Source organism: Nerophis ophidion, linkage group LG10 (genome assembly GCF_033978795.1).
Source record: "Nerophis ophidion isolate RoL-2023_Sa linkage group LG10, RoL_Noph_v1.0, whole genome shotgun sequence".
Taxonomy (NCBI): Eukaryota; Metazoa; Chordata; class Actinopteri; order Syngnathiformes; family Syngnathidae; genus Nerophis; species Nerophis ophidion.
In genome coordinates, this window is record NC_084620.1 from 49,143,564 (window position 1) to 49,170,234 (window position 26,671).

The following is a 26,671-nucleotide window of genomic DNA, read 5'->3' on the forward strand; positions in this document are numbered from 1 at the left end:
CCTGTAATAATACATCGTTGTGAGTTTTACTAGAAACATGAGCTTTTGTAAGGTTTGCAAACACAAAAACTTTTTTTTACTCAATATGATAGTAAAACTGTCATTCTAAATATGACAATTATATAAACATAACTCCAAAACCAAACATGCAATATGTCTAATAATCTCTGTAATAATGTATCTATGTGAGTTTTACTAGAAACAAGTGCTTTTGTAAGGTTTGCAAACACAAAAATTAGTTTTTTACTCGATATGACAGTAAAGTTCTTAGAATCCTGAGATGATGCAAAAAAAGCAATAAAAAAATCATTCAAACATAACCTCTAAACCAAATATGCAAAATGTCTAATAATGCCTTAAATAATGTACCTTTGTGAATTTTACTATAGACACAAGCTTTTGTAAGGTTCGCAAACACAAAGACTATTTTTTTACTCAATATGACAATGTAACTGTCATTCTAAATATAACAATTATATAAACATAACTCTAAAACTAAACATGCAATATGTCTAATAATGTTTGTAATAATTTATCTATGTGAGTTCTACTAGAATCTGGTGTTTTTGTAAGGTTTGCAAACACAAAAATTAGTTTTTTACTCAATGTGACAGTAATGTTCTTAGAATCCTGAGATAACGCGGAAAAAGCAATAAAAATGTATTCCAACATACGTAACTCCTAAACATCACATGCAAAAGGTCTAATAATGCCAGGAATAATAAATCGTTGTGAGTTTTACTAGAAACATGAGCTTTTGGAAGGTTTGCAAACACAAAAACTTCTTTTTACTCAATATGACAGTGTGACTGTCATTTTAAATATGAAAATTATACAAACGTAACTCCAAAACTAAACATGCAACATGTCTAATAATGCCTGTAATGATGTATCTTTGTGAGATTTATTTGAAACATTAGCTTTTGTAAGGTTTGCAAACACAAAAACATTTTTTTTTTTACTCAATATGAACATTTTATAAACATAACTCCAAAACCAACAAATCGGTCCCCGTTTGTTTGTTTAGCCAAAACAAACAAAACGGGGACCGTGACGACGCTGGTCTTATAAAGTAGACTAGCGTTGTCTCGGTCCCCGTTTTGTTTGTTTTGCCTACCGCAGAAATGGAGTCGCTCGGCAAGACTCGGCCCACAACTTGCGGAGTTTGGGCTCATTGAAAGGAGCGCCACAAGTTTCATGTTCCGTCATTCTATTAAATAACGGGACAGAGATGGACGGACATGAATATGAATATGTTGACAAACGTGAGATGAATGTATAGGTAGAGAAGATCAGGCAGCAGCTCACACATTCTCATACTTGAAATGTCTCAACTATAATCTACGTGAAGGAGCCCAGAACTGTTTTTAATGTAAATGTTGACAATATTTCAGAGACCTTACAATGTATTTAATCCATAAAGTGTTATAAAATGGAGTACATGATGGTCAAAATTTTATATGTTGACCAATTTTCACAGGATATTTTTCCATATTTTGAAAAAAATGTTGACTTTCTTCTTAGACACACGTAATAAAGATGTTTTTGATGATAAATGTAACACATCAAACATGATGTCACTACTGGTCCCACCTTTCCTACAAAATAATGTTCAAAAACAACGTAAAGTCTTGTCCAAATGTTTACTGACATATATTATTCATCTTTTACTGCAAATGAATATCAGCTCCAAGTATTGGCCTCCTTGACTAATAATAATCAGTATCGGCCCTGAAAAAGCCCAAATGGGTGGAAGTGTGTGTGTGTGTGTGTGCGTGTGTGTGTGTGCGTGCGTGCGTGCGTGCGTGCGTGCGTGCGTGCGTGTGCGCTCAACACTAAGTGTCTTCTCCATCTTCAGGTGGCTGATTCCATCCCAGCTCAGGTCAGTGGAGCCCTGCAGTGCCTTCTTGAATGTGTGCAGTGGCTTTGACCATCATCTCAGCTTCCTGAGTTCCTGACCCTCTTTCCTTCCTGAGTTCTTTCTTTTTTCCTTCCTTTCTTCCTTCCTTCCTTCCTTTCTTCCTTCCTTCCTTCCTTCCTGAGTTCCTAGGTTCCTTCTTGAGTTCCTTCCCGAGTTCCTTTGTTCCTGAGTTCGTTTCTTCCTTCCTTCTTTCCTGAGCTTATTCCTTTCTTCCTGGTTTCCTGAGGGCTTTCCTGAGTTCCTTCCTTCCTGAGTTCCTTTCTTCCTTCCTTCCTTCCTGCCAGAGTTACTCCCTTCCTTCCTGTCCTCCAAGTTCCTTCCTTCCTTCCCGAGTTCCTTCCTTCTTTCTTGAGTTTCTTCCTTCCTGAGTTCCTACCTGAGTTCCTTCCTTCCTGATTTCCTGAGTTCCTTCCTGAGTTCCTCCGTTTCTTCATTCTTTCCTTCTTGAGTTCCTTCCTTCCTGAGTTCCTTCATTCCTTTCCGAGTTCCTTCCTTCCTTCCGCAGTTTATTCTTTCCTTCCTGAGTTCCTTCTTTCCTGAGTTCCTTTCTTCCTTCCCGAGTTCCTTCCTTCCTTTCCGAGTTCCTTCCTTCCTTCCGCAGTTCATTCTTTCCTTCCTGAGTTCTTTCCTTCCTTCCCGAGTTCCTTCCTTCCTTCCCAAGTTCCTTCTTTCCTTCCTGAGTTCCTTCCTTCCTTCCCGAGTGCTTTCCTTCCTTCCTTTCTGAGTTCCTTCCTGAGTTCCTTCCTTCCTTCCTGAGTTCCTTCCTTCCTTCCTGAGTTCCTTCTTTCCCTCCCGAGTTCGTTCCTTCCTTCCTGTGTTCCTTCCTTCCTTCCTTCCCGAATTCTTTCCTTCCTGAGTTCCTTCCTTCCTTCTCGAGTTCCTTCCTTCTTTCTTGAGTTCCCTCCTTCCTTTCTGATTTCCTTCCATCCTTCCTGAGTTCCTTCCTTCCTTCCAGAGTTCCTTCTTTCCTTCCTGAGTTCCTTACTTCCTTCCTTCCCGAGTTCTTTCCTTCCTGAGTTCCTTCCTGAGTTCCTTCCTTCCTGAGTTCCTTCATTCCTTTCCGAGTTCCTTCCTGAGTTCCTTCTTTCCTGAGTTCCTTTCTTCCTTCCTGAGTTCCTTCCTTCCTTTCCGAGTTCCTTCCTTCCTTCCGCAGTTCATTCTTTCCTTCCTGAGTTCCTTCCTGAGTTCCCGAGTTCCTTCCTTCCTTCCCAAGTTCCTTCTTTCCTTCCTGGGTTCCTTCCTTCTTTCCCGAGTGCTTTCCTTCCTTCCTTTTTGAGTTCCTTCCTGAGTTCCTTTTTTCCTTCTCGAGTTCCTTCCTTCTTTCTTGAGTTCCCTCCTTCCTTTCTGATTTCCTTCCGTCCTTCCTGAGTTCCTTCCTTCCTTCCAGAGTTCCTTCTTTCCTTCCTGAGTTCCTTACTTCCTTCCTTCCCGAGTTCTTTCCTTCCTGAGTTCCTTCCTGAGTTCCTTCCTTCCTGAGTTCCTTCATTCCTTTCCGAGTTCCTTCCTGAGTTCCTTCTTTCCTGAGTTCCTTTCTTCCTTCCTGAGTTCCTTCCTTCCTTTCCGAGTTCCTTCCTTCCTTCCGCAGTTCATTCTTTCCTTCCTGAGTTCCTTCCTGAGTTCCCGAGTTCCTTCCTTCCTTCCCAAGTTCCTTCTTTCCTTCCTGGGTTCCTTCCTTCTTTCCCGAGTGCTTTCCTTCCTTCCTTTTTGAGTTCCTTCCTGAGTTCCTTTCTTCCTTCCCGAGTTCCTTTCTTCCTTCCCGAGTTCCTTCTTTCCTTCCTGAGTTCCTTCTTTCCCTCCCGAGTTTGTTCCTTCCTTCCCGATTTCCTTCCTTCCTGAGTTCCTTCCTTCCTTCTCGAGTTCCTTCCTTCTTTCTTGAGTTCCTTCCTTCCTTCCCGAGTTCCTTCCTTCCTTCCCGAGTTCCTTCCTTCCTTCCCGAGTTCCTTCTTTCCTTCCTGAGTTCTTTCCTTCCTCAGTTCCTTCCTGAGTTCCTTTCTTCCTTCCTAAGTTCCTTCCTTCCTTCCCAAGTTCCTTCCTTCCTTCCTGAGTTCCTTCCTGAGTTCATTCTTTCCCTCCCGAGTTCCTTCCTTCCTTCCCGAGTACCTTCCTTCCTTTCCGGGTTCCCTCTTCCCGTCCTCTTGTCAGCATGGACACGGCTGCCTGGCCAACATTAAACCCTTTTCCATCTTCACTTGCGGCCTTGATATTGACCTTCCTCTTACCTCCGCCGGCAGAGATCACGCACGCACGCCGCCATCTTGCTTTAAGAGGCCGCGCCATTGACCTCCGTGCTATCCTCCTCTCTGCCTTCAGCTGCGCAGCTCCTTCAAGCACGCCTTCAGCAAGAAGAAGACCAAGTCTCAGTCGGCTGTCGACGAGATGGAAGAGATGGCAGACGCCGTGCCGTCCTCGCCCAAACTGCAGCACAACAACAGGCAGGGTAGCATCGCCACGCTGCACTCCTCGCCCTCCGCCACAGAGTGAGCTGTTACACACACGTTGTGCCATTACACACTCAACACACACTTTGCGCCGTTACACACTCAATACACACTTTGTGTTGTTACACACTGAACACACACATTGCACCGTTACACACTGAACACACGCTTTGTGCCGTTACACACTGAACACACTTTGCGTCATTACACACTGAACACACACTTTGCACCGTTACACACTGAACACACGCTTTTTGCCGTTACGCACTGAACACACACATTGTGCTGTTACGAGCTGAACACACACATTGTGCTGTTACACACTGACCACACACATTGTGCCGTTACTGACTATACACTTTGTGTTGGTACACACTGAACACACACTTTTTGCCGTTACACACTGAACACACACTTTGTGCCGTTACACATCGAACACACACATTGTACCGTTACTGACTATACACTTTGTGTTGTTACACACTGAACATACACTTTGTGCGGTTACTGACTATACACTTTGTGTTGTTACACACTGAACACACACTTTGCACTGTTACACACTGAACACACACTTTGCGTTATTACACACTGAACACACACTTTGCACCGTTACCACTGAACACACACTTTGTGCCTTTACACAATGAACACACACTCATTGTGTTTTTACTGACTATACACTTTGTGTTGTTATACACAAAACACACACGTTGTGCCGTTACACACTGAACACACACTATGGCTGTTACACACTCAACACACACTTTGCGCCGTTACACACTGAACACACACTTTGCGTCATTACACACTGAACACACACTTTGCACCGTTGCACACTGAACAAACACTTTGCGTCATTACACACTGAACACACACTTTGCACCGTTACCACTGAACACACACTTTGTGCCTTTACACAATGAACACACACATTGTGTTGTTACTGACTATACACTTTGTGTTGTTATACACAAAACACACACTTTGTGCCGTTACACACTGAACACACACTATGGCCTTTGCACACTGAACACACGCTTTGTGCCGTTACACACTGAACACACACATTGTGCTGTTACACACTGACCACACACATTGTGCCGTTACTGTCTATACACTTTGTGTTGGTACACTCTGAACACACACTTTTTGCCGTTACACACCGAACACACACATTGTGCCGTTACTGACTATACACTTTGTGTTGTTACACACTGAACATACACTTTTTGCAGTTACACACTGAAAACACACATTGTGCCGTTACACACTGAACACACACTTTGTGCCTTTACACACCGAACACACACTTGTGCCGTTACACACCGAACACACACTTTGTGCCGTTACACACTGAACACACACGTTGTGCTGTTAAACACTAAACACACTATTTGTTCCGTTACACACTGAACACACACTTTGCGCCGTTGCCCACTGAACACACACTTTGTGTTGTTACACACTGAACACACACTTTGCATCATTACACACTGAACACACACTTTGCACCGTTACCACTGAAGACACACGTTGTGCCTTTACACAATGAACACACACATTGCGTTGTTACTGACTATACTCTTTGTGTTGTTATACACAAAACACACACTTTGTGCCGTTACACACTGAACACACACTATGGCCGTTACACACTGAACACACACTTTGCGCCGTTACACACTGAACACACATTTTGCGTCATTACACACTGAACACACACTTTGCACCGTTACACACTGAACAAACACTTTGCGTCATTACACAGTGAACACACACTTTGCACCGTTACCACTGAACACACACTTTGTGCCTTTACACAATGAACACACACATTGTATTGTTACTGACTATACACTTTGTGTTGTTATACACAAAACACACACTTTGTGCCGTTACACACTGAACACACACTATGGCCGTTACACACTGAACACACACTTTACGCCGTTACACACTGAACACACACTTTGCGTCACTACACACTGAACACACACTTTGCACCGTTACACACTGAACACACGCTTTGTGCCGTTACACACTGAACACACACATTGTGTTGTTACACGCTGAACACACACATTGTGCTGTTACACACTGACCACACACATTGTGCCGTTACTGACTATACACTTTGTGTTGGTACACTCTGAACACACACTTTTTGCCGTTACACACCGAACACACACATTGTGCCGTTACTGACTATACACTTTGTGTTGTTACACACTGAACATACACTTTGTGCGGTTACACACTGAACACACACATTGTGCCGTTACTGACTATACACTTTGTGTTGGTAGACACTGAACTCACACTTTGCGCCGTTACACACTGAACACACACTTTGTGCCTTTACACACCGAACACACACTTTGTGCCTTTACACACCGAACACACACTTGTGCCGTTACACACCGAACACACACTTTGTGCCGTTACACACTGAACACACAAGTTGTGCTGTTAAACACTAAACACACTATTTGTTCCGTTACACACTGAACACACACTTTTCGCCGTTACCCACTGAACACACACTTTGTGTTGTTACACACTGTACACGAACACACACTTTGTGTTGTTCCACACACATTGTGCCGTTACACACTGAATACACTCTGTCCTTTTTCATATATATATATATATATATATATATACAGTATATACATTTATTTTTATTTTAAAAACATTTTTAAGTTACTTAACATGTTTTCGGCCCCCAACCAAATGTTTTTAGGCCAATGCAGCCCCCCAAATCGAAAAGTTTGTACACTTCTGCAGTAGTGTTAAGTTTATTTAGTTTTTTTGTTTTGTGTTGCGCCCAAAAAGTGTTAATATTAAAAGTGTTGTACTTTTCCCACGCCACTTTAATGATTGTAACGTGCATCTCAGTTGTAGTTGCTACTACCAAATTCGAAGGTATTTAAATTGTCGCATAAGGTTGCACCCCGTCCTCATTGAGAAGAGCAGTACGTACTTTCAACTGGGACTCCAAAAGTCTCAACTAGGTTTTGTCGACGGTCGCTTTTCGAACAAAGAGTTTTTATTCTTACACGCGGTTTAGTAAATAAGAATTGTTTTAGTTCTATTATAAAACTTCCAAACGTTGCTTGGAGTGATGAATGGAGAATCCATATGAGTAGAAACGCTATGGACGGCTAGAGTACAGAATGCCACTTCTACTTCCGGTTCAAAGCTTGTGTGAGAGAGCCCAGGGAAAACATCTCTAAAGTTGTTTGGTGCCACTCGCTGGTGTGCATGCACAAATGTCTACAGTTGGAAAAATGAGCGTCTTATACTCGGGTTTAAACACACAAAATGTACATTTTAGTGGATGTCTCGTTTTTTGTTCTTCAAATGTTCATTTTTCTTTCACCTCTTTATTTCTCCTCCAACTTCACCTTTTCCATCCTTTTCTTTCTAACCCCTCCCCCACCACCACCACGCCACATCGTGTAGCAAGTGCCTTTGTGATAGCAAATCCTCCCCCCTTTGGACGCCAAAGAAAAAGCAAAACGGTCATGTGGTCTACAAGCACAGATCCCGGTAACCGATTGGAAAGTTTCCCCAAAAGGGCGTTTGTGTGTGTGTGTGTTCTCGTATTTCTACCCTTCTTGAGACATCAACAAGGAAAAGTAGCTTCCATATGAGGAGGTGTGAACAAGTTAGGACATAAATCATGGTCCCAATACGGAAAACCATTGCATCTAATAGAGAGCCAAATACTAGAGTCCGTGAACATTGCTCCAAAGTCAGGATTTTTTTTTTGTTGTTGATTTTAATGTGCATACAAAAGTAAGAAGTAAAATCCTGATTCTTATTATGATATTGCTCCAAATTTTATAGTTTTCCTGTAAAATTGCGACTTTTATTGAATAAAATTCCAACTTTTATCATAACATTGCACTAATGTTCAGTTTTTCTTGTAAAATTTTGACCGCTGTTGAGTAAAAATTCCGACTTTTATCACAATACTAGAGGTAGGAATTTTTTGGAGGTCTCAAGAAAGCGACAAATACAAGTGTGTGTGTGTGTGTGTGTGTGTGTGTGTGTGCGTGTGTGTGTGTGTGTGTGTGTGTGTGTGTGTGTGTGTGTGTGTGTGTGTGTGTGTGTTTTGGTGTAGAAAATCATGTGTGAATGTTTTGGAGCATTCACACAATTAAAAACAAAACATAAAATCAATAAAAAAATTAACTTAAAGTTGACATATTTTGTATTTTGCATAGTTTGCATATACAGTGTGTACAGAAAGTATTCAGACCCCCTTAAATGTTTTACTATTTGTTAAATCGCAGCCATGTGCTAAAATCATTTAAGTTCATTTTTTCCTCATTAATGTACACACAGCACCCCATATTGACATAAAAACACAGAATTGTAGACATTTTTACAAATTTATTAAAAAAGAATGACTTAAATATCACATGGACATAAGTATTCAGACCCTTTGCTCAGTATTGAGTGGAAGCACCCTTTTGAGCTAATACAGCCGTGAGTCTTCTTGGGAATGATGCAACTAGTTTTTCACACCTGGATTTGGGGATCCTCTGCCATTCCTCCTTGCAGATCCTCTCCAGCTCTGTCAGGTTGGATGGTGAACATTGGTGGACAGCCATTTTGAGGTCCCTCCAGAGATGCTCAATTGGGTTCAAGTCAGGGCTCTGACTGGGCCGTTCAAGAACAGTCACAGAGTTGTTCCGAAGCCACTCCTTCCTCATTTTAGCTGTGTGCTTAGGGTCATTGTCTTGTTGGAAGGTGAACTGTCGGCCCAATCTGAGGTCCATAGCACTCTGGAAAAGGTTTTCTTACAGGATATCTCTGTACTTGGCCGCATTCATCTTTCCTTCAATTGCTAGCAGTCGTCCTGTCCCTGCAGCTGCAAAACACCCCCACAGCATGATGCTCCCACCACCACACTTGACTGTAGGGATGGTGTTGGGCAGGGGATGAGCGGTGCCTGGTTTTCTCCACACATACTGCTTAGAATTAAGGCCAAGTTCTATCTTTGTCTCATCAGACCAGAGATACTTATTTATCATAGTCTGGGAGTCCTTCATGTGTTTTTTTGGCAAATTCTATGCTGGCTTTCATGTGTCTTTCTCTGAGGAGAGGCTTCCATCGGGCCACTCTGCCATAAAGCCCTGACTGGTGGAGGGCTGCAGTGATGGTTGACTTTCTTGAACTTTCTCCCATCTCCTCACTGCATCTCTGGAGTTCAGCCACTGTGATCATTGGGTTCTTCTTTACCTCTCTCACCAAGGCTCTTCTCCCCCGATTGCTCAGTTTGGTTGGACGGCCAGCTCTTGGAAGAGTTCTTGTCATCCCATACGTCTTCCATTTAAGGATTATGGAGGCCACTGTGCTCTTGGGAACTTTAAGTGCAGCAGACATTTTTTTGTATCCATGGCCAGATCTGTGCCTTGCCACAATTCTGTCTCTGAGCTCTTCAGGCAGTTCCTTCGACCTCATGATTCTCATCTGCTCTGACAAGCACTGTGAGCTGTAAGGTCTTATATAGACTGTAAGGTCTTATATAGACAGGTGTGTGGCTTCCTTATCAAGTCCAATCATTAGAATTAAACACAGCTGGACTCCAATGAAGGTGTAGAACCATCTCATGGATGATCAGAAGAAATGGACAGTACCTGAGGTAAATATACAAGTGTCACAGCAAAGGGTCTGAATACTTATGTCCATGTGATATTTCAGTTTTTCTTTTTTAATAAATCTGTAAAAATGTCTACAATTCTATGTTTTTCTGTCAATATGGGGTGCTGTGTGTACATTAAAAGGAAAAAAAAATTAACTTAAATTATTTTAGCACATGGCTGCAATTTAACAAAGAGTAACAAATTTAAGGGGGTCTGAATACTTTCCGTACCCACTGTATTATTAATGTTGTAAATACAAATCATTATATATCTAGTAAAGTTTGGTCCTCAAGAGGTAGGGATTTTTGGAAGGTCTCAAGAAGGTTGGAAATATGTAAATGTGTGTAAGTGTGTGTGTGTGGGACTTTGCCATGCATCACCATGACTACCATCAACATCAAGTAGACAAAATCTGGAGAAGTAAATGAAGTTGATATATAGATCAATTTTGGTGTAGAAAACCATATGTGTGAATGTTTTGGCGCATTCACACAATTACAAACAAAACATAGACAAATTAAAAAATCTACTAAAATTGACCTTTTTTGTATTTGCATAGTTTGTTTGTATTATTAATGTTGTGAATACAAAAATATTTATACATATAAAAAGGTTGGTCTTCAAGAGGTAGGCATTTTTGGGAGGTCTCAAGAAGGTCGGAAATACGTAAATGTGTGTGTGTGTGTGGGACTTTGCCATGCATCACCATAACTACCATCAACATCAAGTAGACAAAATCTGGAGAAGTAACTGAAGTTGATAAGTAGATTAATTTTGGTGTAGAAAACTGTGTGTGAATGTTTTGGAGCATTCACACAATTACAAACAAAACATTAAAAAATCAACTAAGAGTTGACCTTTTTTGTATTTGCATAGTTTATTTGTATTATTAATGTTGTAAATACTTAAATATTTATATATATAAAAAGGGTGGTCCTCAAGAGGTAGGCATTTTTGGGAGGTCTCAAGAAGGTTGGAAATATGTAAATGTGTGTAAGTGTGTGTGTGTGGGACTTTGCCATGCATCACCATGACTACCATCAACATCAAGTAGACAAAATCTGGAGAAGTAAATGAAGTTGATATATAGATCAATTTTGGTGTAGAAAACCATATGTGTGAATGTTTTGGCGCATTCACACAATTACAAACAAAACATAAACAAATTAAAAAATCAACTAAAATTGACCTTTTTTGTACTTGCATAGTTTGTTTGTATTATTAACGTTGTGAATACAAAAATATTTATACATATAAAAAGGTTGGCCTTCAAGAGGTAGGCATTTTTGGGAGGTCTCAAGAAGGTCGGAAATACGTAAATGTGTGTAAGTGTGTGTGTGTGTGTGTGGGACTTTGCCATGCATCACCATGACTACCATCAACATCAAGTAGACAAAATCTAGAGAAGTAACTGAAGTTGATAAGTAGATTAATTTTGGTGTAGAAAACTGTGTGTGAATGTTTTGGAGCATTCACACAATTACAAACAAAACATTAAAAAATCAACTAAAAGTTGACCTTTTTTGTATTTGCATAGTTTGTTTGTATTATTAATGTTGTAAATACTTAAATATTTATATATATAAAAAGGGTGGTCCTCAAGAGGTAGGCATTTTTGGGAGGTCTCAAGAAGGTCGGAAATACGTAAATGTGTGTAAGTGTGTGTGTGGGACTTTGCCGTGCATCACCATGACTACCATCAACATCAAGTACACAAAATCTGCAGAAGTAAATGAAGTTGATTTATAGATCAATTTTGGTGTAGAAAACCATATGTGTGAATGTTTTGGCGCATTCACACAATTACAAACAAAACATAAAAAAATTTAAAAATCAACTAAAAGTTGATCTTTTTTGTATTTGCATAGTTTGTTTGTATTATTAATGTTGTAAATACAAAAATATGTATATATATAAAAAGGGTGGTCCTCAAGAGGTAGGCATTTTTGGGAGGTCTCAAGAAGGTCGGAAATACGTAAAAGTGTGTTAGTGTGTGTGTGGGACTTTGCCGTGCATCACCATGACTACCATCAACATCAAGTAGACAAAATCTGCAGAAGTAAATGAAGTTGATTTATAGATCAATTTTGGTGTAGAAAACCATATGTGTGAATGTTTTGGCACATTCACACAATTACAAACAAAACATAAAAAATTTTTAAAATCAACTAAACGTTGATCTTTTTTTGTATTTGCATAGTTTGTTTGTATTATTAATGTTGTGAATACAAAAATATTTATATATATAAAAAGGGTGGTCCTCAAGAGGTAGGCATTTTTGGGAGGTCTCAAGAAGGTCGGAAATACGTAAATGTGTGTAAGTGTGTGTGTGTGGGACTTTGCCATGCATCACCATGACTACCATCAACATCAAGTAGACAAAATCTGGAAAAGTAACTGAAGTTGATAAATAGATTAATTTTGGTGTAGAAAACTGTGTGTGAATGTTTTGGAGCATTCATACAATTACAAACAAAACATAAAAAAAATTAAAAATCAACTAAAAGTTTATCTTTTTTGTATTTGCATAATTTGTTTGTATTATTAATGTTGTGAATACAAAAATATTTATATATATAAAAAGGTTGGTCCTCAAGAGGTAGGCATTTTTGGGAGGTCTCAAGAAGGTCGGAAATACGTAAATGTGTGTGTGTGTGTGTGTGTGTGTGTGTGTGTGTGTGTGTGTGTGTGTGTGTGTGTGTGTGTGTGTGTGTGTGTGTGTGTGTGTGTGTGTGTGTGTGTGTGTGTGTGGGACTTTGCCATGCATCACCATGACTACCATCAACATCAAGTAGACAAAATCTGGAAAAGTAACTGAAGTTGATAAGTAGATTAATTTTGGTGTAGAAAACTGTGTGTGAATGTTTTGGAGCATTCACACAATTACAAACAAAACATAAAAAACTCAACTAAAAGTTGACCTTTTTTGTATTTGCATAGTTTGTTTGTATTATCAATGTTGTAAATACTTAAATATTTCTATATATAAAAAGGTTGGTCCTCAAGAGGTAGGCATTTTTGGGAGATCTCAAGAAGGTCGGAAATACGTAAATGTGTGTAAGTGTGTGTGTGTGGGACTTTGCCATGCATCACCATGACTACCATCAACATCAAGTAGACAAAATCTGGAGAAGTAAATGAAGTTGATATATAGATCAATTTTGGTGTAGAAAACCATATGTGTGAATGTTTTGGCGCATTCACACAATTACAAACAAAACATAAACAAATTAAAAAATCAACTAAAATTGACCTTTTTTGTATTTGCATAGTTTGTTTGTATTATTAATGTTGTGAATACAAAAATATTTATACATATAAAAAGGTTGGTCTTCAAGAGGTAGGCATTTTTGGGAGGTCTCAAGAAGGTCGGAAATACGTAAATGTGTGTAAGTGTTTGTGTGGGGGACTTTGCCGTGCATCACCATGACTACCATCAACATCAAGTAGACAAAATCTGGAGAAGTAACTGAAGTTGATAAGTAGATGGATTTTGGTGTAGAAAAATGTGTGTGAATGTTTTGGAGCATTCACACAATTACAAACAAAACATAAAAAAATCAACTAAAAGTTGACCTTTTTTGTATTTGCATAGTTTGTTTGTATTATTAATGTTGTAAATACTTAAATATTTATATATATAAAAAGGGTGGTCCTCAAGAGGTAGGCATTTTTGGGAGGTCTCAAGAAGGTCGGAAATACGTAAATGTGTGTAAGTGTTTGTGTGGGGGACTTTGCTGTGCATCACCATGACTACCATCAACATCAAGTAGACAAAATCTGGAGAAGTAACTGAAGTTGATAATTAGATGAATTTTGGTGTAGAAAACTGTGTGTGAATGTTTTGGAGCATTCACACAATTACAAACAAAACATAAAAAAATTTAAAAAATTAGGTAAAAGTTGACCTTTTTTGTATCTTGCATAGTTTGTATATATTATTAATGTTGTAAATACAAATCTTTATATATCTAGTAAAGGTTGGTCCTCAAGAGGTAGGCATTTTTGGGAGGTCGCAAGAAGGTACGAAATACATAAATGTGTGTAAGTGTGTGTGCAGTGTGGGTATGACTTTGCCGTGCATTACCCTGACTACCATCAACATCAAGTAGACGATCACTGCAGCTGACACCACAAATATCCATTTAACGCATGCAAGTGTGTTTCCGGTCTTTTTTGACACTTTTCCTACTGAACATGGGAAGATTCAGCTCCACATGACCTTTAATGCTCCCTTTGCCAGTTTTCCCCCCTGACTCCACACCCCCACCCTTAAAAAAAAGTTATGTATTTTTGTGTTTGTGTTTGGTGTGAGTAACACTCTAAGTGGCCCCTCCACCCGTCCCGGCTGCAGGCTGTGCGAGTGCACGGAAGCCGAGGCGGAAATCATCCTCCAGCTGAAGAACGAGCTGAGGGAGAAGGAGCTCAAGCTGACGGACATCCGCCTGGAGGCGCTAAGCTCCGCCCACCACTTGGACCAGATCCGGGAGGCGATGAATCGCATGCAGGTGAGGTTCATCAGACTCATAAATACTTGTTTTTTCCAATCAGCCTGACCTAAGCCTAGGTTTTATTGATTTATTTCACGAAAATCAATCGTTCCTGGTTCGATCCCCAGCTTCTACCAACCTCTTCACGTCCGTTGGGTCCTTGAGCAAGACACTTCACCCTTGCTCCTGATGGGTTCTGGTTAGGGCCATCAGTGTGTGAATGTGGAAATAGTGTCCAAGCGCTTTAAGTACCTTGAAGGTAGAAAAGCGCTACACAAGTATAACCCATTTACCATTTTATGTCTAGATAAATACCATATTTCCCGGACTATAGAGCGGCAAACTTAATTTGTTTACAAGAAAACAAATATTTTCCGCGTGAAATTAATTATTTACACAAAAATATTCTGTAAATGTTTATTTACATACCTTAATTGTTTCAAAATTGTGTCTATAATTCGGCAGTAAAACGGTTGGTCAAACAAAACAGAGCTCTCCAATCAGCTGAACAGACTCAATAACTCCACGGTGACGTTTTGGTGGGTTTGTGAAACTGAAAAAATACAAAAAGAATGCTAATGTAAGTTACTAAAACTAGCAAAGACACTCGTGAACGTGTTAGCATAATAGCGAACGATGAAGACGCTGGCACCATTACACTACGATATCACGTACACATATGCATGAAAGAATTCCAACAGACGTCACGCATGGGATGGTTCAGTGAGTAGGAATTGTTTTAGTTTTAATGTAAAACTTACAAACTTGACAGTGAGCCAACTCGTCTAAAAAAATTACACCATAGTACAAACAATAACACACCATTTAAGAGTCCTTAAAAAAACAACCATTTGCTTTATGGCCGTCAGTGAAGAAAAATACTTAAATTAGCCGCACCGTTTTGTAAGCTGCAGAGTACCAAGCGTAGGAAGAGAAGGTAGCGTCGTTTAAATATATTAAAAAGAGCAGCACTGACAGTATAATTGCAGCAAGATTGCATTTATTGTTAGGAAGACAACAGTAATTCAGGTTACCGACTATGAGTTACACATTGAAGTGGTTGTAGCAAAGCATTTACTAATATTACCCAATTCACACACCCTTTCCCAGTCATGGTGCGAATAAACACAAAAAGTCAACACACACCGTCGCACATAAAACAACCTGCTCACTAAACATTGTGGATATTGTAAAAAAAATATGTCCTGGGACAACATATAATTAAAAACGACACACACTTAAATCCCCTGCAAAGCATGATGGGGGAAAAAAAGACAATCTCTCCACACTTATCCATCTTGGCACATTTTAGCTGCTTGATATTTCTGATTGATTACAAAACTTTCACATGCTCTTAACATCTAATTATATTGATTATTTATATATATATATATATATATATATATATATATATCTCCATCCATCCATTTTTTACCGCTTGTCCCTTTAAATAAATGTAAATACGTGTATATATGTACATGTGTGTGTGTGTGTGTGTGTGTGCATGTGTGCGGGTATATATATACGTATATGTGTACATATTTATGTATGTATATATATATATATGTATATGTATATATAAATATGTATGTATGTATATATGTGTATGTTTATGCATCTGTATGTATGTATGTATATGTACAATATATTTACATATATATATGTATATATGTATGTATGTATAATGTGTGCACATATATATGTATAATACGCATAGGCTCCAGCGACCCCCCGTGACTACAAAAGGGACAAGCGGTAGAAAAATGGATGGTTGTATACAAACCCAAATGGAAACGAGGTTTGTACATATACAAACCCCGTTTCCATATTAGTTGGGAAATTGTGTTAGATGTACATATAAACGGAATACAATGCTTTGCAAATAATTTTCAACCCATATTTAGTTGAAGATGCTACAAAGACAACATATTTAAGGTGTTAAAACTGATAAACATTTATTTTTTTTGCAAATAATCATTAACTTTAGAATTTGATGCCAGCAACACGTGACAAAGAAGTTGGGAAAGGTGGCAATAAATACTTATAAAGATGAGGAATGCTCATCAAGCACTTATTTGGAACATCCCACAGGTGTGCAGGCTAATTGGGAACAGGTGGGTGCCATGATTGGGTATAAAAGCAGCTTCCATGAAATGCTAAGTAATTCACAAACAAGGATGGGGCGATTTGTAAGCAAATTGTCGGAACAGTTTTAGAACAACATTTCTCAACAAGCTATTGCAAGAAATTTAGGAACTTTACCATCTACGGTCCGTAAAATCATCAAAAGGATCAGAAAATCCGGAGAAATCACTGCACGTAAGTGATTATATTACAGACCTTCGATCCCTCAGGTGGTACTGCATCAAAAACCGACATCAGTGTGTAAAGGATATCACCACATGGGCTCAGGAACACTTCGTAAAACCACTGTCAGTAACTATAGTTGGTCGCTACATCTGTAAGTGCAAGTTAAAACTCTACTATGCAAAGCGAAAGCCATTTCACAACAACTCCCAGGAACGCCGAAGGCTTCGCTGGGCCCGTGCTCATTTAAGATGGACTGATGCAAAGTGGAAAAGTGTTCTGTGATCTGACGAGTCCACATTTCAAATTATATTTGGAAACTGTGGACGTGGTGTCCTCCGGAACAAAGAAGAAAATAACCATCCGGATTGTTATAGGCACAAAGTTCAAAAGTCAGCATTCGTGATGGTATGGGGGTGTATTAGTGCCCAAGGCATAGGTAACTTACACATCTGTGAAGGCACCATTAATGCTGAATGGTCCATACAGGTTTTGGAGTAACATATGTTGTCATCCAAGCAACGTTATGGTGGACGCCCCTGCTTATTTCAGCAAGACAATGCCAAGCCATGTGTTACAACAGCGTGGTTTTGTAGTAAAAGAGTGCGAGTACTTTCCTGGCCTGCCTGCAGTCCAGACCTATCTCCCATGGAAAATGTGTGGCGCATTATGAAGCGTAAAATACGACAGTGGAGACCTCGGACTGTTGAACGACTGAAGCTCTACATAAAACAAGAATGACAAAGAATTCCACTTTTAAAGCTTCAGCAATTAGTTTCCTCAGTTCCCAAACGTTTAGTGAGTGTTGTTAAAAGAAAAGGTGATGTAACACAGTGGTGAACATGCCCTTTCCCAACTACTTTGGCACGTGTTGCAGCCATGAAATTCTAAGTTAATTATCATTTGCCCAAAAAAATTAAGTTTATGAGTTTGAACAAACATCAAATATCTTGTCTTTGTAGTGCATTCAACTGAATATGGGTTGAAAAGGTTTCACAAATCATTGTATTCCGTTTATATTTACATCTAACACAATTTCCCAACTCATATGGAAAAGGGGTTTGTATATGTATATATAGATGTGTATATACTGTATATATATATATATATATATATATATATATATATATATATATATACAGTATGTGTGTGTTTATATATATTTACATACACACATATGTATGTATATGTATAAATATGTACATATATGTGTATATATATATATATGTGTATGTATGTATATATATATGTGTGTATATATATACATATATATGTATGTATATATATGTATGGCTGTCTATATATATATATGTATGTATATATATATATATATATATATACAGTATATATACACTTACATAATATATATATATATATATATATATATATATATATATATATATATATATATATATACGGATTTATGTATATACATCATTTTGTAACTCAGTGTGGCCCCCATGTCAAAAAGTTTCGACACCCATTCTGTAAACCTATGTATATGTATAAATATGTACATATATGTGTATATATATATATATATATATGTGTATGTATGTATATATATATGTGTGTATATATGTACATATATATGTATGTATATATATGTATGGCTGTCTATATATATATGTATGTATATATATATATATATATATACAGTATATATATACTTACATAAATATATATATATATATATATATATATATATATATATATATATATATATATATATATATATACGGATTTATGTATATACATAATTTTGTAACTCAGTGTGGCCCCCATGTCAAAAAGTTTCGACACCCATTCTGTAAACCTATAATTCATATTAAAAAAAATGCATACATTTAAAAGCTATAGTAAAACACTTTAAAGGTATGCAAGTAAAAAAACTACTACAATATTTAATTATTAGACAACATGGGTTATAGATTGTATGTCATAACAAGATACAAGTACAGTCAATGTTACTCAATAACCAATATTTTGCAAGAAAAGGATGTTTATTCCAGTCGTTTTGTGTGATAATAGTACTGATACAGTACAAGATGATGCAGTATTATTATGATTGCACAGATGCTGAGTCAAATCATATCGCGAGGCCAAATCTTCACACTGCCTCCTTTGTAGAAGCCCAATAAATAATCTTCCCTCTGATCTTGTAAGGCGTCTTATCGGAAACTCGACCTACAAAGTCAGGCTTACTCGCCCTTGATGATCACAAAAACGTCGCTCACGGCCCGTAAATCCACCACTCTGATCTAGCAACAACAACATCCGGTATGGCTTAAATGCTACAAAGTGATGTTGGCTCTTTGAAAAGTTGGAGTACAAACTAAGTAAGCCAGCTCTTTGAATGTTGTTTGATTGTTGACTCGAGCAAGAAAAAGTCCAGAACATGGCACTACTTTGGGAAGGCAATTCTAAAACCTTAATTCTAGCCTGATTTAGCCATTCCTTTACCACTTTAGGGTCATCGTCCTGTTGGAACACCCAACTGCGCCCCAGAGCCAACCTCTGGGTTGATGATTTCAGCTTGTCCTGAAGAATTTGGAGGAAATCCTCTTTTTTCATTGTCCCATTTACTCTCTGTAAAGCACCAGTTCCATTGGCAGCAAAACAGGCCTCTAGAATAATACCACCACCACCATGCTTAACGGTAGGTGTGGTGTTCCTGGGATTAAAGGCCTCACCTTTTCTCTTCCAAACATATCGCTGGGTATTGTGGCCAAAAGGCAATTTTTTTTTGTTTCATCTGACATCACATAGACAAAAATAGGACCTTTTGGAGGAAAGTTCTGTGGATGGATGAAACAAAAATGAAGCTGTTTGGCCACAATACCCAGCAATATGTTTGGAAGAGAAAAGGTAAGGCCTTTAATCCCAGGAACACCATTCCTACCTTCAAGCATGGTGGTGATAATATTATGCTCTGGTCCTGTTTTGCTGCCAATAGAACTGGTGCTTTAAATCGGACAATGAAAAAGAAGGATTACCTCCAAGTTCTTCAGGACAAGCTAAAATCATCAGCCCGGAAGTTGGGTCTTGGGCGCAGTTGAGTGTTCCAACAGGACAACGACCGCAACACGCGTCAAAAAGTGGTAAAGGAGTGGCTAAATCAGGCTAGAATGAAGGTTTTAGAATGGCCTTCCCAAAGTTCTGGCTTAAGCGCGTCGACAATGCTGAAGAAACAAGTCTATCTCAGAAAACCATCACATTTAGCTGAAGAATTTGGAGGTAATCCTCCTTTTTCATTGTCCCATTTACTCTCTGTAAAGCACCAGTTTCATAGGCAGCAAAACAGGCCCAGAGCATAATACTACCACCAACATGCTTAACGATAGGTGTGGTGTTCCTGAGGATTAAAGGCCTCCTCCAAACATATTGCTGGGTATTGTGGCCAAACAGCTACATTTTTGTTTCATTTTACACCACATTGACAAAGATAAGACCTTCTGAAGGAACGTTCTGTGGTCAGCATGTGCTCCAATCACTCTATAACAAAAAATAAGAGTTGTAGAAATGATTGGAAACTCAAGACAGCCATGATATTATGTTTTTTACAAGTGTATGTCAACTTTTAAACGGGATTGTATATGCAATCTTCTGTAGTGCTACTAAAATACAATTTTAATATCACTCTCATGCAGAATTTGCACAAATATGACATAACTTATACTGAAATTGCACCTTTTTTCCCGACAATCACTATAAAATATAATCATATTATAGTATCTGTAAAGTATTATTTCATGTTGTGTTAGTACACAGCTAGCCAGACAGTGTATGTACTGTAGTTGTAAAAACACACATGACGTGCCGTGTGTATGACTAACGCAATTTGTTTGGTCCAGCCAGCCACGGACGTTTTTTCCGGTTTATTTGGATAAGCACTCCATTTATGTCCAAATAGCTGGGCTCCAAGTTCTACATTTGCAGCTTCGAGCCAAGCCGACCTCAATCTCTCGGTCTTCTTCTGCTCAAGCGTCACACTCTTCCTCCCTGCTCGCTTCTAGAAGCAGTATTCATCCTCAGTATGTTCCGCTTCAAAAAGAAAAGGTTGTGAATTCTGTGTTATCCAAAATAAAGTCGTCCTCGTTGTCTGTTACTAAGTGTGGCGTGTTTGGAACATATTCTCAGAAGTGTGAAGTGTGTTGCTATAGAAATGGAATCAATGCGCGGAAGAAATCAGTCCCAGGGTAAATATTGCACATTTTACATATTATTATGAAGGTGTTTGTTTTTAAATTATATATATACTTGCAGTGTGTATATAAAACCTATTACATTTGGTTTGAAAGGTGTCTGTTACTACATTTTACATATATATATATAATATATATATATATATATATATATATATATATATATATATATATACATATACATGCAGTGTGTACATTGTATATATTTCATATTGTTATGAAGGTGTCTGTTACTACATTATATATATATATATATATATATATATATATATATATATATATATGTATATACTTGCAGTGTGTATATTGTACATATTACATATTTTTATGAAGGTGTCTGTTTATACATTATTTATATATATATATATATATATATATATATATATATATATGCAGTGTGTAAATTGTATATATTTCATATTGTTATGAAGGTGTCTGTTACAACAGTATATATATATATATATATATATATATATATATATATATATATATATATATATATATATATATATATATATATATATATATGTGTGTATATATCGGCGACCCCCGACCAGAGGTCCACTGCACAGAAAACAGGCCCATCAAAATGTCCGCGGGCATTTTGCAGTTCTTATTGTTATTATTCATTTGGACTACTTTAGTTTTCTCTAATAACGGAAAAATGTGAGTTTTTTTTGCCATCCAACTTCATCCTTGTCTTCAATTCCAGAACGAGATCGAGACGTTAAAAGCGGAGAACGACCGCCTCAAGTCCAGCGGCAACGCCACGCCGACGGCCACGCCCATCAAGGCGGCCCGCCCGCCCTCCGAGACCTCCAGCACGTCCTCGTCCTCCTCGCGTCAGTCCTTGGGCCTCTCCCTCAACAACCTCAACATCACCGACACCATCATGTCAGGTCAGTTGAGCGTCAGACCACGGCGAGCGTCGCAATCGACTTTGGCAGGCTGACATTTTCTTTCCGACATGTGAGAGGAGGGGGAAAGTCGCTCGGGCTGACCTTTGATGGAGGAACAAAAAAAACGGGAAGAAACAACTCAGAGATGCTTCAGATGCCAATTAAGACGCAACAAACCCACATTTTGTTGTGTGGAAACACAAAGTCGATTATATACTGGATCGTCATTAAATGTGTCAAAAATATGATTTTGCTGTTCATAACCCGACAAAAGTTCCTTCCTTACTAACTTGCCGTCCCTAGAAAGTAGAGATGGCAGCGAAATATACAAAAGCAGTGAAGTTGTCACGTTGTGTAAATGGTAAATAAAAACAAAATACAATAATTTGCTAATCCTTTTCAACTTATATTCAATTGAATAGACTGCAAAGTCAAAGTATTTAATGTTCACACTGAGAAATGTTATTTTTGCAGATATTAGCTCATTTGGAATTTGATGCCTTGCAACATGTGTCAATAAAGCAGGCACAAGCGGCAAAAAAGACAGGCTAATTGGGAACAGGTGGGTGCCACGATTGGGTGTAAAAGCAGCTTGGGGATGGATGGCGTGGCGAAGTTGGTAGAGTGGCTGTGCCAGCAATCTGAGGGTTGCCGGTTCAATCCCCACCTTCTACCATCATAGTCACGTCCGTTGTGTCCTTGGGCAAGACGCTTCACCCTTGCTCCTGATGGGTCCTGATGAGTGCCTTGCATGGCAGCTCCCACCATCAGTGTGTGAATGTGTGTGTGAATGGGTGAATGTGGAAGTAGTGTCAAAGCGCTTTGAGTACCTTGAAGGTAGAAAAGCGCTATACAAGTATAAGCCATTTACTTCCACGAAATGCTGAGTCATTCACAAACAAGGACGGGGCGAGGGTCACCTCTTTGTCAAGAAATGCCTGAGCAAATTGTTTTAGAACAACATTTATCAACCAGCTGTTGCAAGGAATTTAGGGATTTCGCCACCTACCGTCCGTAATATCATCAAAAGGTTCAGAGAATCTAGAGAAATCACTGCACGTGAGCAATGATAATACGGACCTTCGATCAATCTGGTGATACTGCATTAAAAAAAAACAAAAAAACGACATCAGTGTGTAAAGGATATCACCACATGGGCTCAGGAACACTTCAGAAAAACCACTGCCAGTAACTACAGTTGGTCGCTACATCTGTAAGTGCAAGGTAAAACTCTACTATGCAAAGCCAAAGCCATCTGTCAACACCACCCAGAAACGCCACCGGCTTCGCTGGGCCCGAGCTCACCTAAGATGCACTGATGCAAAGTGGAAAAGTGTTTTGTGGTCTGACGAGTCCACTTTTCAAGTTGTTATCGGAGACTGTGGACGATGTATCTTCCAGAACAAAGAGGAAAAGAACCATCCGTATTGTCAGAGTTTAAAAGCCAGCATCTGTGATGGTATGGGGGTGTATTAGTGCCCAAGGCATGGGTAACTTACACATCTGTGAAGGCACCATTAATGCTGAAAGGTAAATACAGGTTTTGGAGCAACATATGTGGTGCCATTTAAGCAACGTTAGCATGGACGCCCCTGCTTATTTCAGCAAGACGATGCCAAGCCATGTGTTACAACAGCGTGGCTTCGTACTAAGAGTGCGGGTATTAGTCTAGCCTGCCTGTTAAGTTAATGATCCGTGCTGCACACCGGTTCCTGTAAAATTGGTTCCTAAATTATGTGACGTGTACTCGCTCGGTGGCTAAAAACTTGTGTTCATTTAGATATTCTGCTGGACGACAGCTACGAGGGAAACCTGCGCAAGGAAGGTCGCAGCGTGCGGATCGTGGTCCACATCAACAGCGGACCAAGTCGAACCATGGTCAGTTCTGCTCTTCTATTTTGTCGTGCGTTCTCCTGGCGGATGCTGCTTACACATGCTCTTGTCCAACATGCAGGGCACGCAAATGCGGGAGTACCTGATTGGCTCAATCGGCGTCAGCGGGAAGACCAAGTGGGACGTCTTGGACGGCGTCATTAGACGCCTCTTTAAGGTAGCGCCATTCAAACGTCTTAAAGGGGAACTGCAGCTTTTTTTTATTTGTTTTGTCTATCTTTCAAACTCCTTATGTAAGACAAGAACACATCTTTTTATTTTTTTTTTAATGTATTATAAATAGTAAATAAACGCTAGCAAGAGCCAGCTAACAATGACGCTAATAGGTGTTGATGTATTCCGTCTATAAAGTGCTCTAAAAAACCTCCAAAAACTTAATCAAGGTTTTATATACACACTGTAAGTATATATGTAGTATCTAGTAACATTCAGAATAACATGTAATATATACATGATGTAAGTGTATATGTAGTATCTAGTAACATTCATAATCACATGTAATATATATATATGTAGTATCTAGTAACATTCATAATAACATGTAATATATACATGATGTAAGTATATATGTAGTGTCTAGTAACATTCATAATAACATTTAATATATATGTGATGTAAGTATGTATGTAGTATCTAGTAACATTCATAATAACATTTAATATGTATGTGATGTAAGTATATATGTAGTATATAGTAACATTCATAATAACATGTAATATATTCATGATGTAAGTATATATGTAGTATATATGGTAACATTCTTAATAACATGTAATATTTACAAGATGTAAGTATTTATGTTGTATCTTGTAGCATTCATAACATGTAATATATACATGATGTAAGTATTTATGTAGTATCTAGTAACATTCATAAAAACATGTAATATATACATATTTAGTATCTAGTAACCTTCATAATAACATGTATTATATACATGATGCAAGTTTATACGTAGTATCTTGGAACATTCATAATAACATGTAATATATACACAATGTAAGTATATACCTGTATGTAGTATCAAGTAATATTCTTAATAACATGTAATGTATACATGATGTAAGTATATATGCAGTATCTAGTCACATTCATAATAACATGTAATATGTACATGATGTAAGTATATATGTAGTATCTAGTAACATTCACAATAACATGTAATATATACATGATGTAAGTATATATGTAGTATCTAGTAACATTCATAATAACATGTAATATATACATGATTTGAGTAACATGTAACATATACATGATCTAAATGTATATGTAGTATCTAGTAACATTCATAATAACATGTAATGCATACATGATGTAAATATATATGTAGTATCTAGTAACATTCATAACAACATTTAATATATACATGATGTTAGTATATATGTAGTATCTAGTAACATAACATGTAATATATGATCCATCCATCCATCCATTTTCTACCGCTTATTCCCTTTTGGGGTCGCGGGGGGGCCTTGGCGCCTATCTCAGCTACAATTGGGCGGAAGGCAGGGTACACCCTGGACAAGTCGCCACCTCATCGCAGGGCCAACACAGATAGACAGACAACATTCACACTCACATTCACACACTAGGGACCATTTAGTGTTGCCAATCAACCTATCCCCAGGTGCATGTTTTTGGAAGTGGGAGGAAGCCGGAGTACCCGGAGGGAACCCACGCATTCACGGGGAGAACATGCAAACTCCACACAGAAAGATCTCGAGCCTGGATTTGAACCCAGGACTGCAGGAACTTTGTATTGTGAGGCAGATGCACTAACCCCTCTGCCACCGTGAAGCAGAACTACTGTAATATATAATGATCTTAATATATATGTAGTATCTAGTAACATTCATAACACACATGTAATATATACATGATGTAAGTATATATGTAGTATCTAGTAACATAACATGTAATACATACATGATCTTATTATATATGTAGTATCTAGTAACATTCATAATAACATGTAATATATATGTGATGTAAGTATATATGTAATATCTAGTAACATTCATAATAACATGTAATATATATGTGATGTAAGTATATATGTAGTATCTAGTAACAGTCGTAATAACATGTAATATTTACGTATGTTACATATTAATTGCACAGACGCATCCCAACGTCCACTTTGGGGACGGCGTGGGAAAGTTGTGAGAGTGGCCGTGCCAGCAACCTTAGGGGTTCCTGGTTCGATCCCCACCTTCTTCCAACGTCGCCACGTCCGTTGTGTCCTTGAGCAAGACACTTCACCCAAAAAAGTATAATCCATTTCCCATTTACTTTCCCTTCAACAACAACAACAAGACTACTAATCATGACGGACTTGATGAGAGACAACAAAAAGACGACTTCGGAACTAATGATGATCCAGAAACGACTATTTTTGAACCTGAATATAAGGAGGATGATCGACAAGTTTTAGTGTGCTAAACAGATGCAGCTTTAGTCAAACACTAAACGTCAAAACTCTCACTGGTATGTTTATATATTCCGCTTTACATGAACAATTCACCATAATCCTCACAAAGGGGGGCCATCTCCGGGTCTAAATTGGATGTCAAAGTTGACCAACTTTTGGGTTTATGTCCACATCCTTCTACTATCCAGGTGAGAGGCATGATTTATAAGCTACAATTAACTTTCACCAACTCAGAGGCGATGCAGCAGCTCAATATAGCAGCATAACTTACTCAGTGGCCTAGTGGTTAGAGTGTCCGCCCTGAGATCGGTATGTCGTGAGTTCAAACCCCGGCTGAGTCATACTAAAGACTAAAAATGGGAGCCATTACCTCCCTGCTTGGCACTCAGCATCAAGGTGTTGGAATTGGGGGTTAAATCACCAA

General features: G+C 38.5%; 1 protein-coding gene across 5 annotated transcripts in view; it reads left to right on the forward strand.

Annotated features, from left to right (window-relative positions):
* The window catches only part of nav3 (neuron navigator 3), a 524,985-nt gene that overhangs the window by 469,467 nt on the left and 28,847 nt on the right, over nucleotides 1-26,671 (forward strand). For all 5 annotated transcript variants that reach the window (XM_061913994.1, XM_061913995.1, XM_061913996.1 and 2 more), the window contains 6 exons: nucleotides 1,859-1,882; nucleotides 4,232-4,398; nucleotides 14,374-14,527; nucleotides 21,734-21,920; nucleotides 23,701-23,798; nucleotides 23,875-23,970. In XM_061913994.1, the coding sequence (XP_061769978.1) occupies nucleotides 1,859-1,882; nucleotides 4,232-4,398; nucleotides 14,374-14,527; nucleotides 21,734-21,920; nucleotides 23,701-23,798; nucleotides 23,875-23,970 (726 nt within the window). The remainder of the gene's footprint in view (nucleotides 1-1,858; nucleotides 1,883-4,231; nucleotides 4,399-14,373; nucleotides 14,528-21,733; nucleotides 21,921-23,700; nucleotides 23,799-23,874; nucleotides 23,971-26,671) is intronic.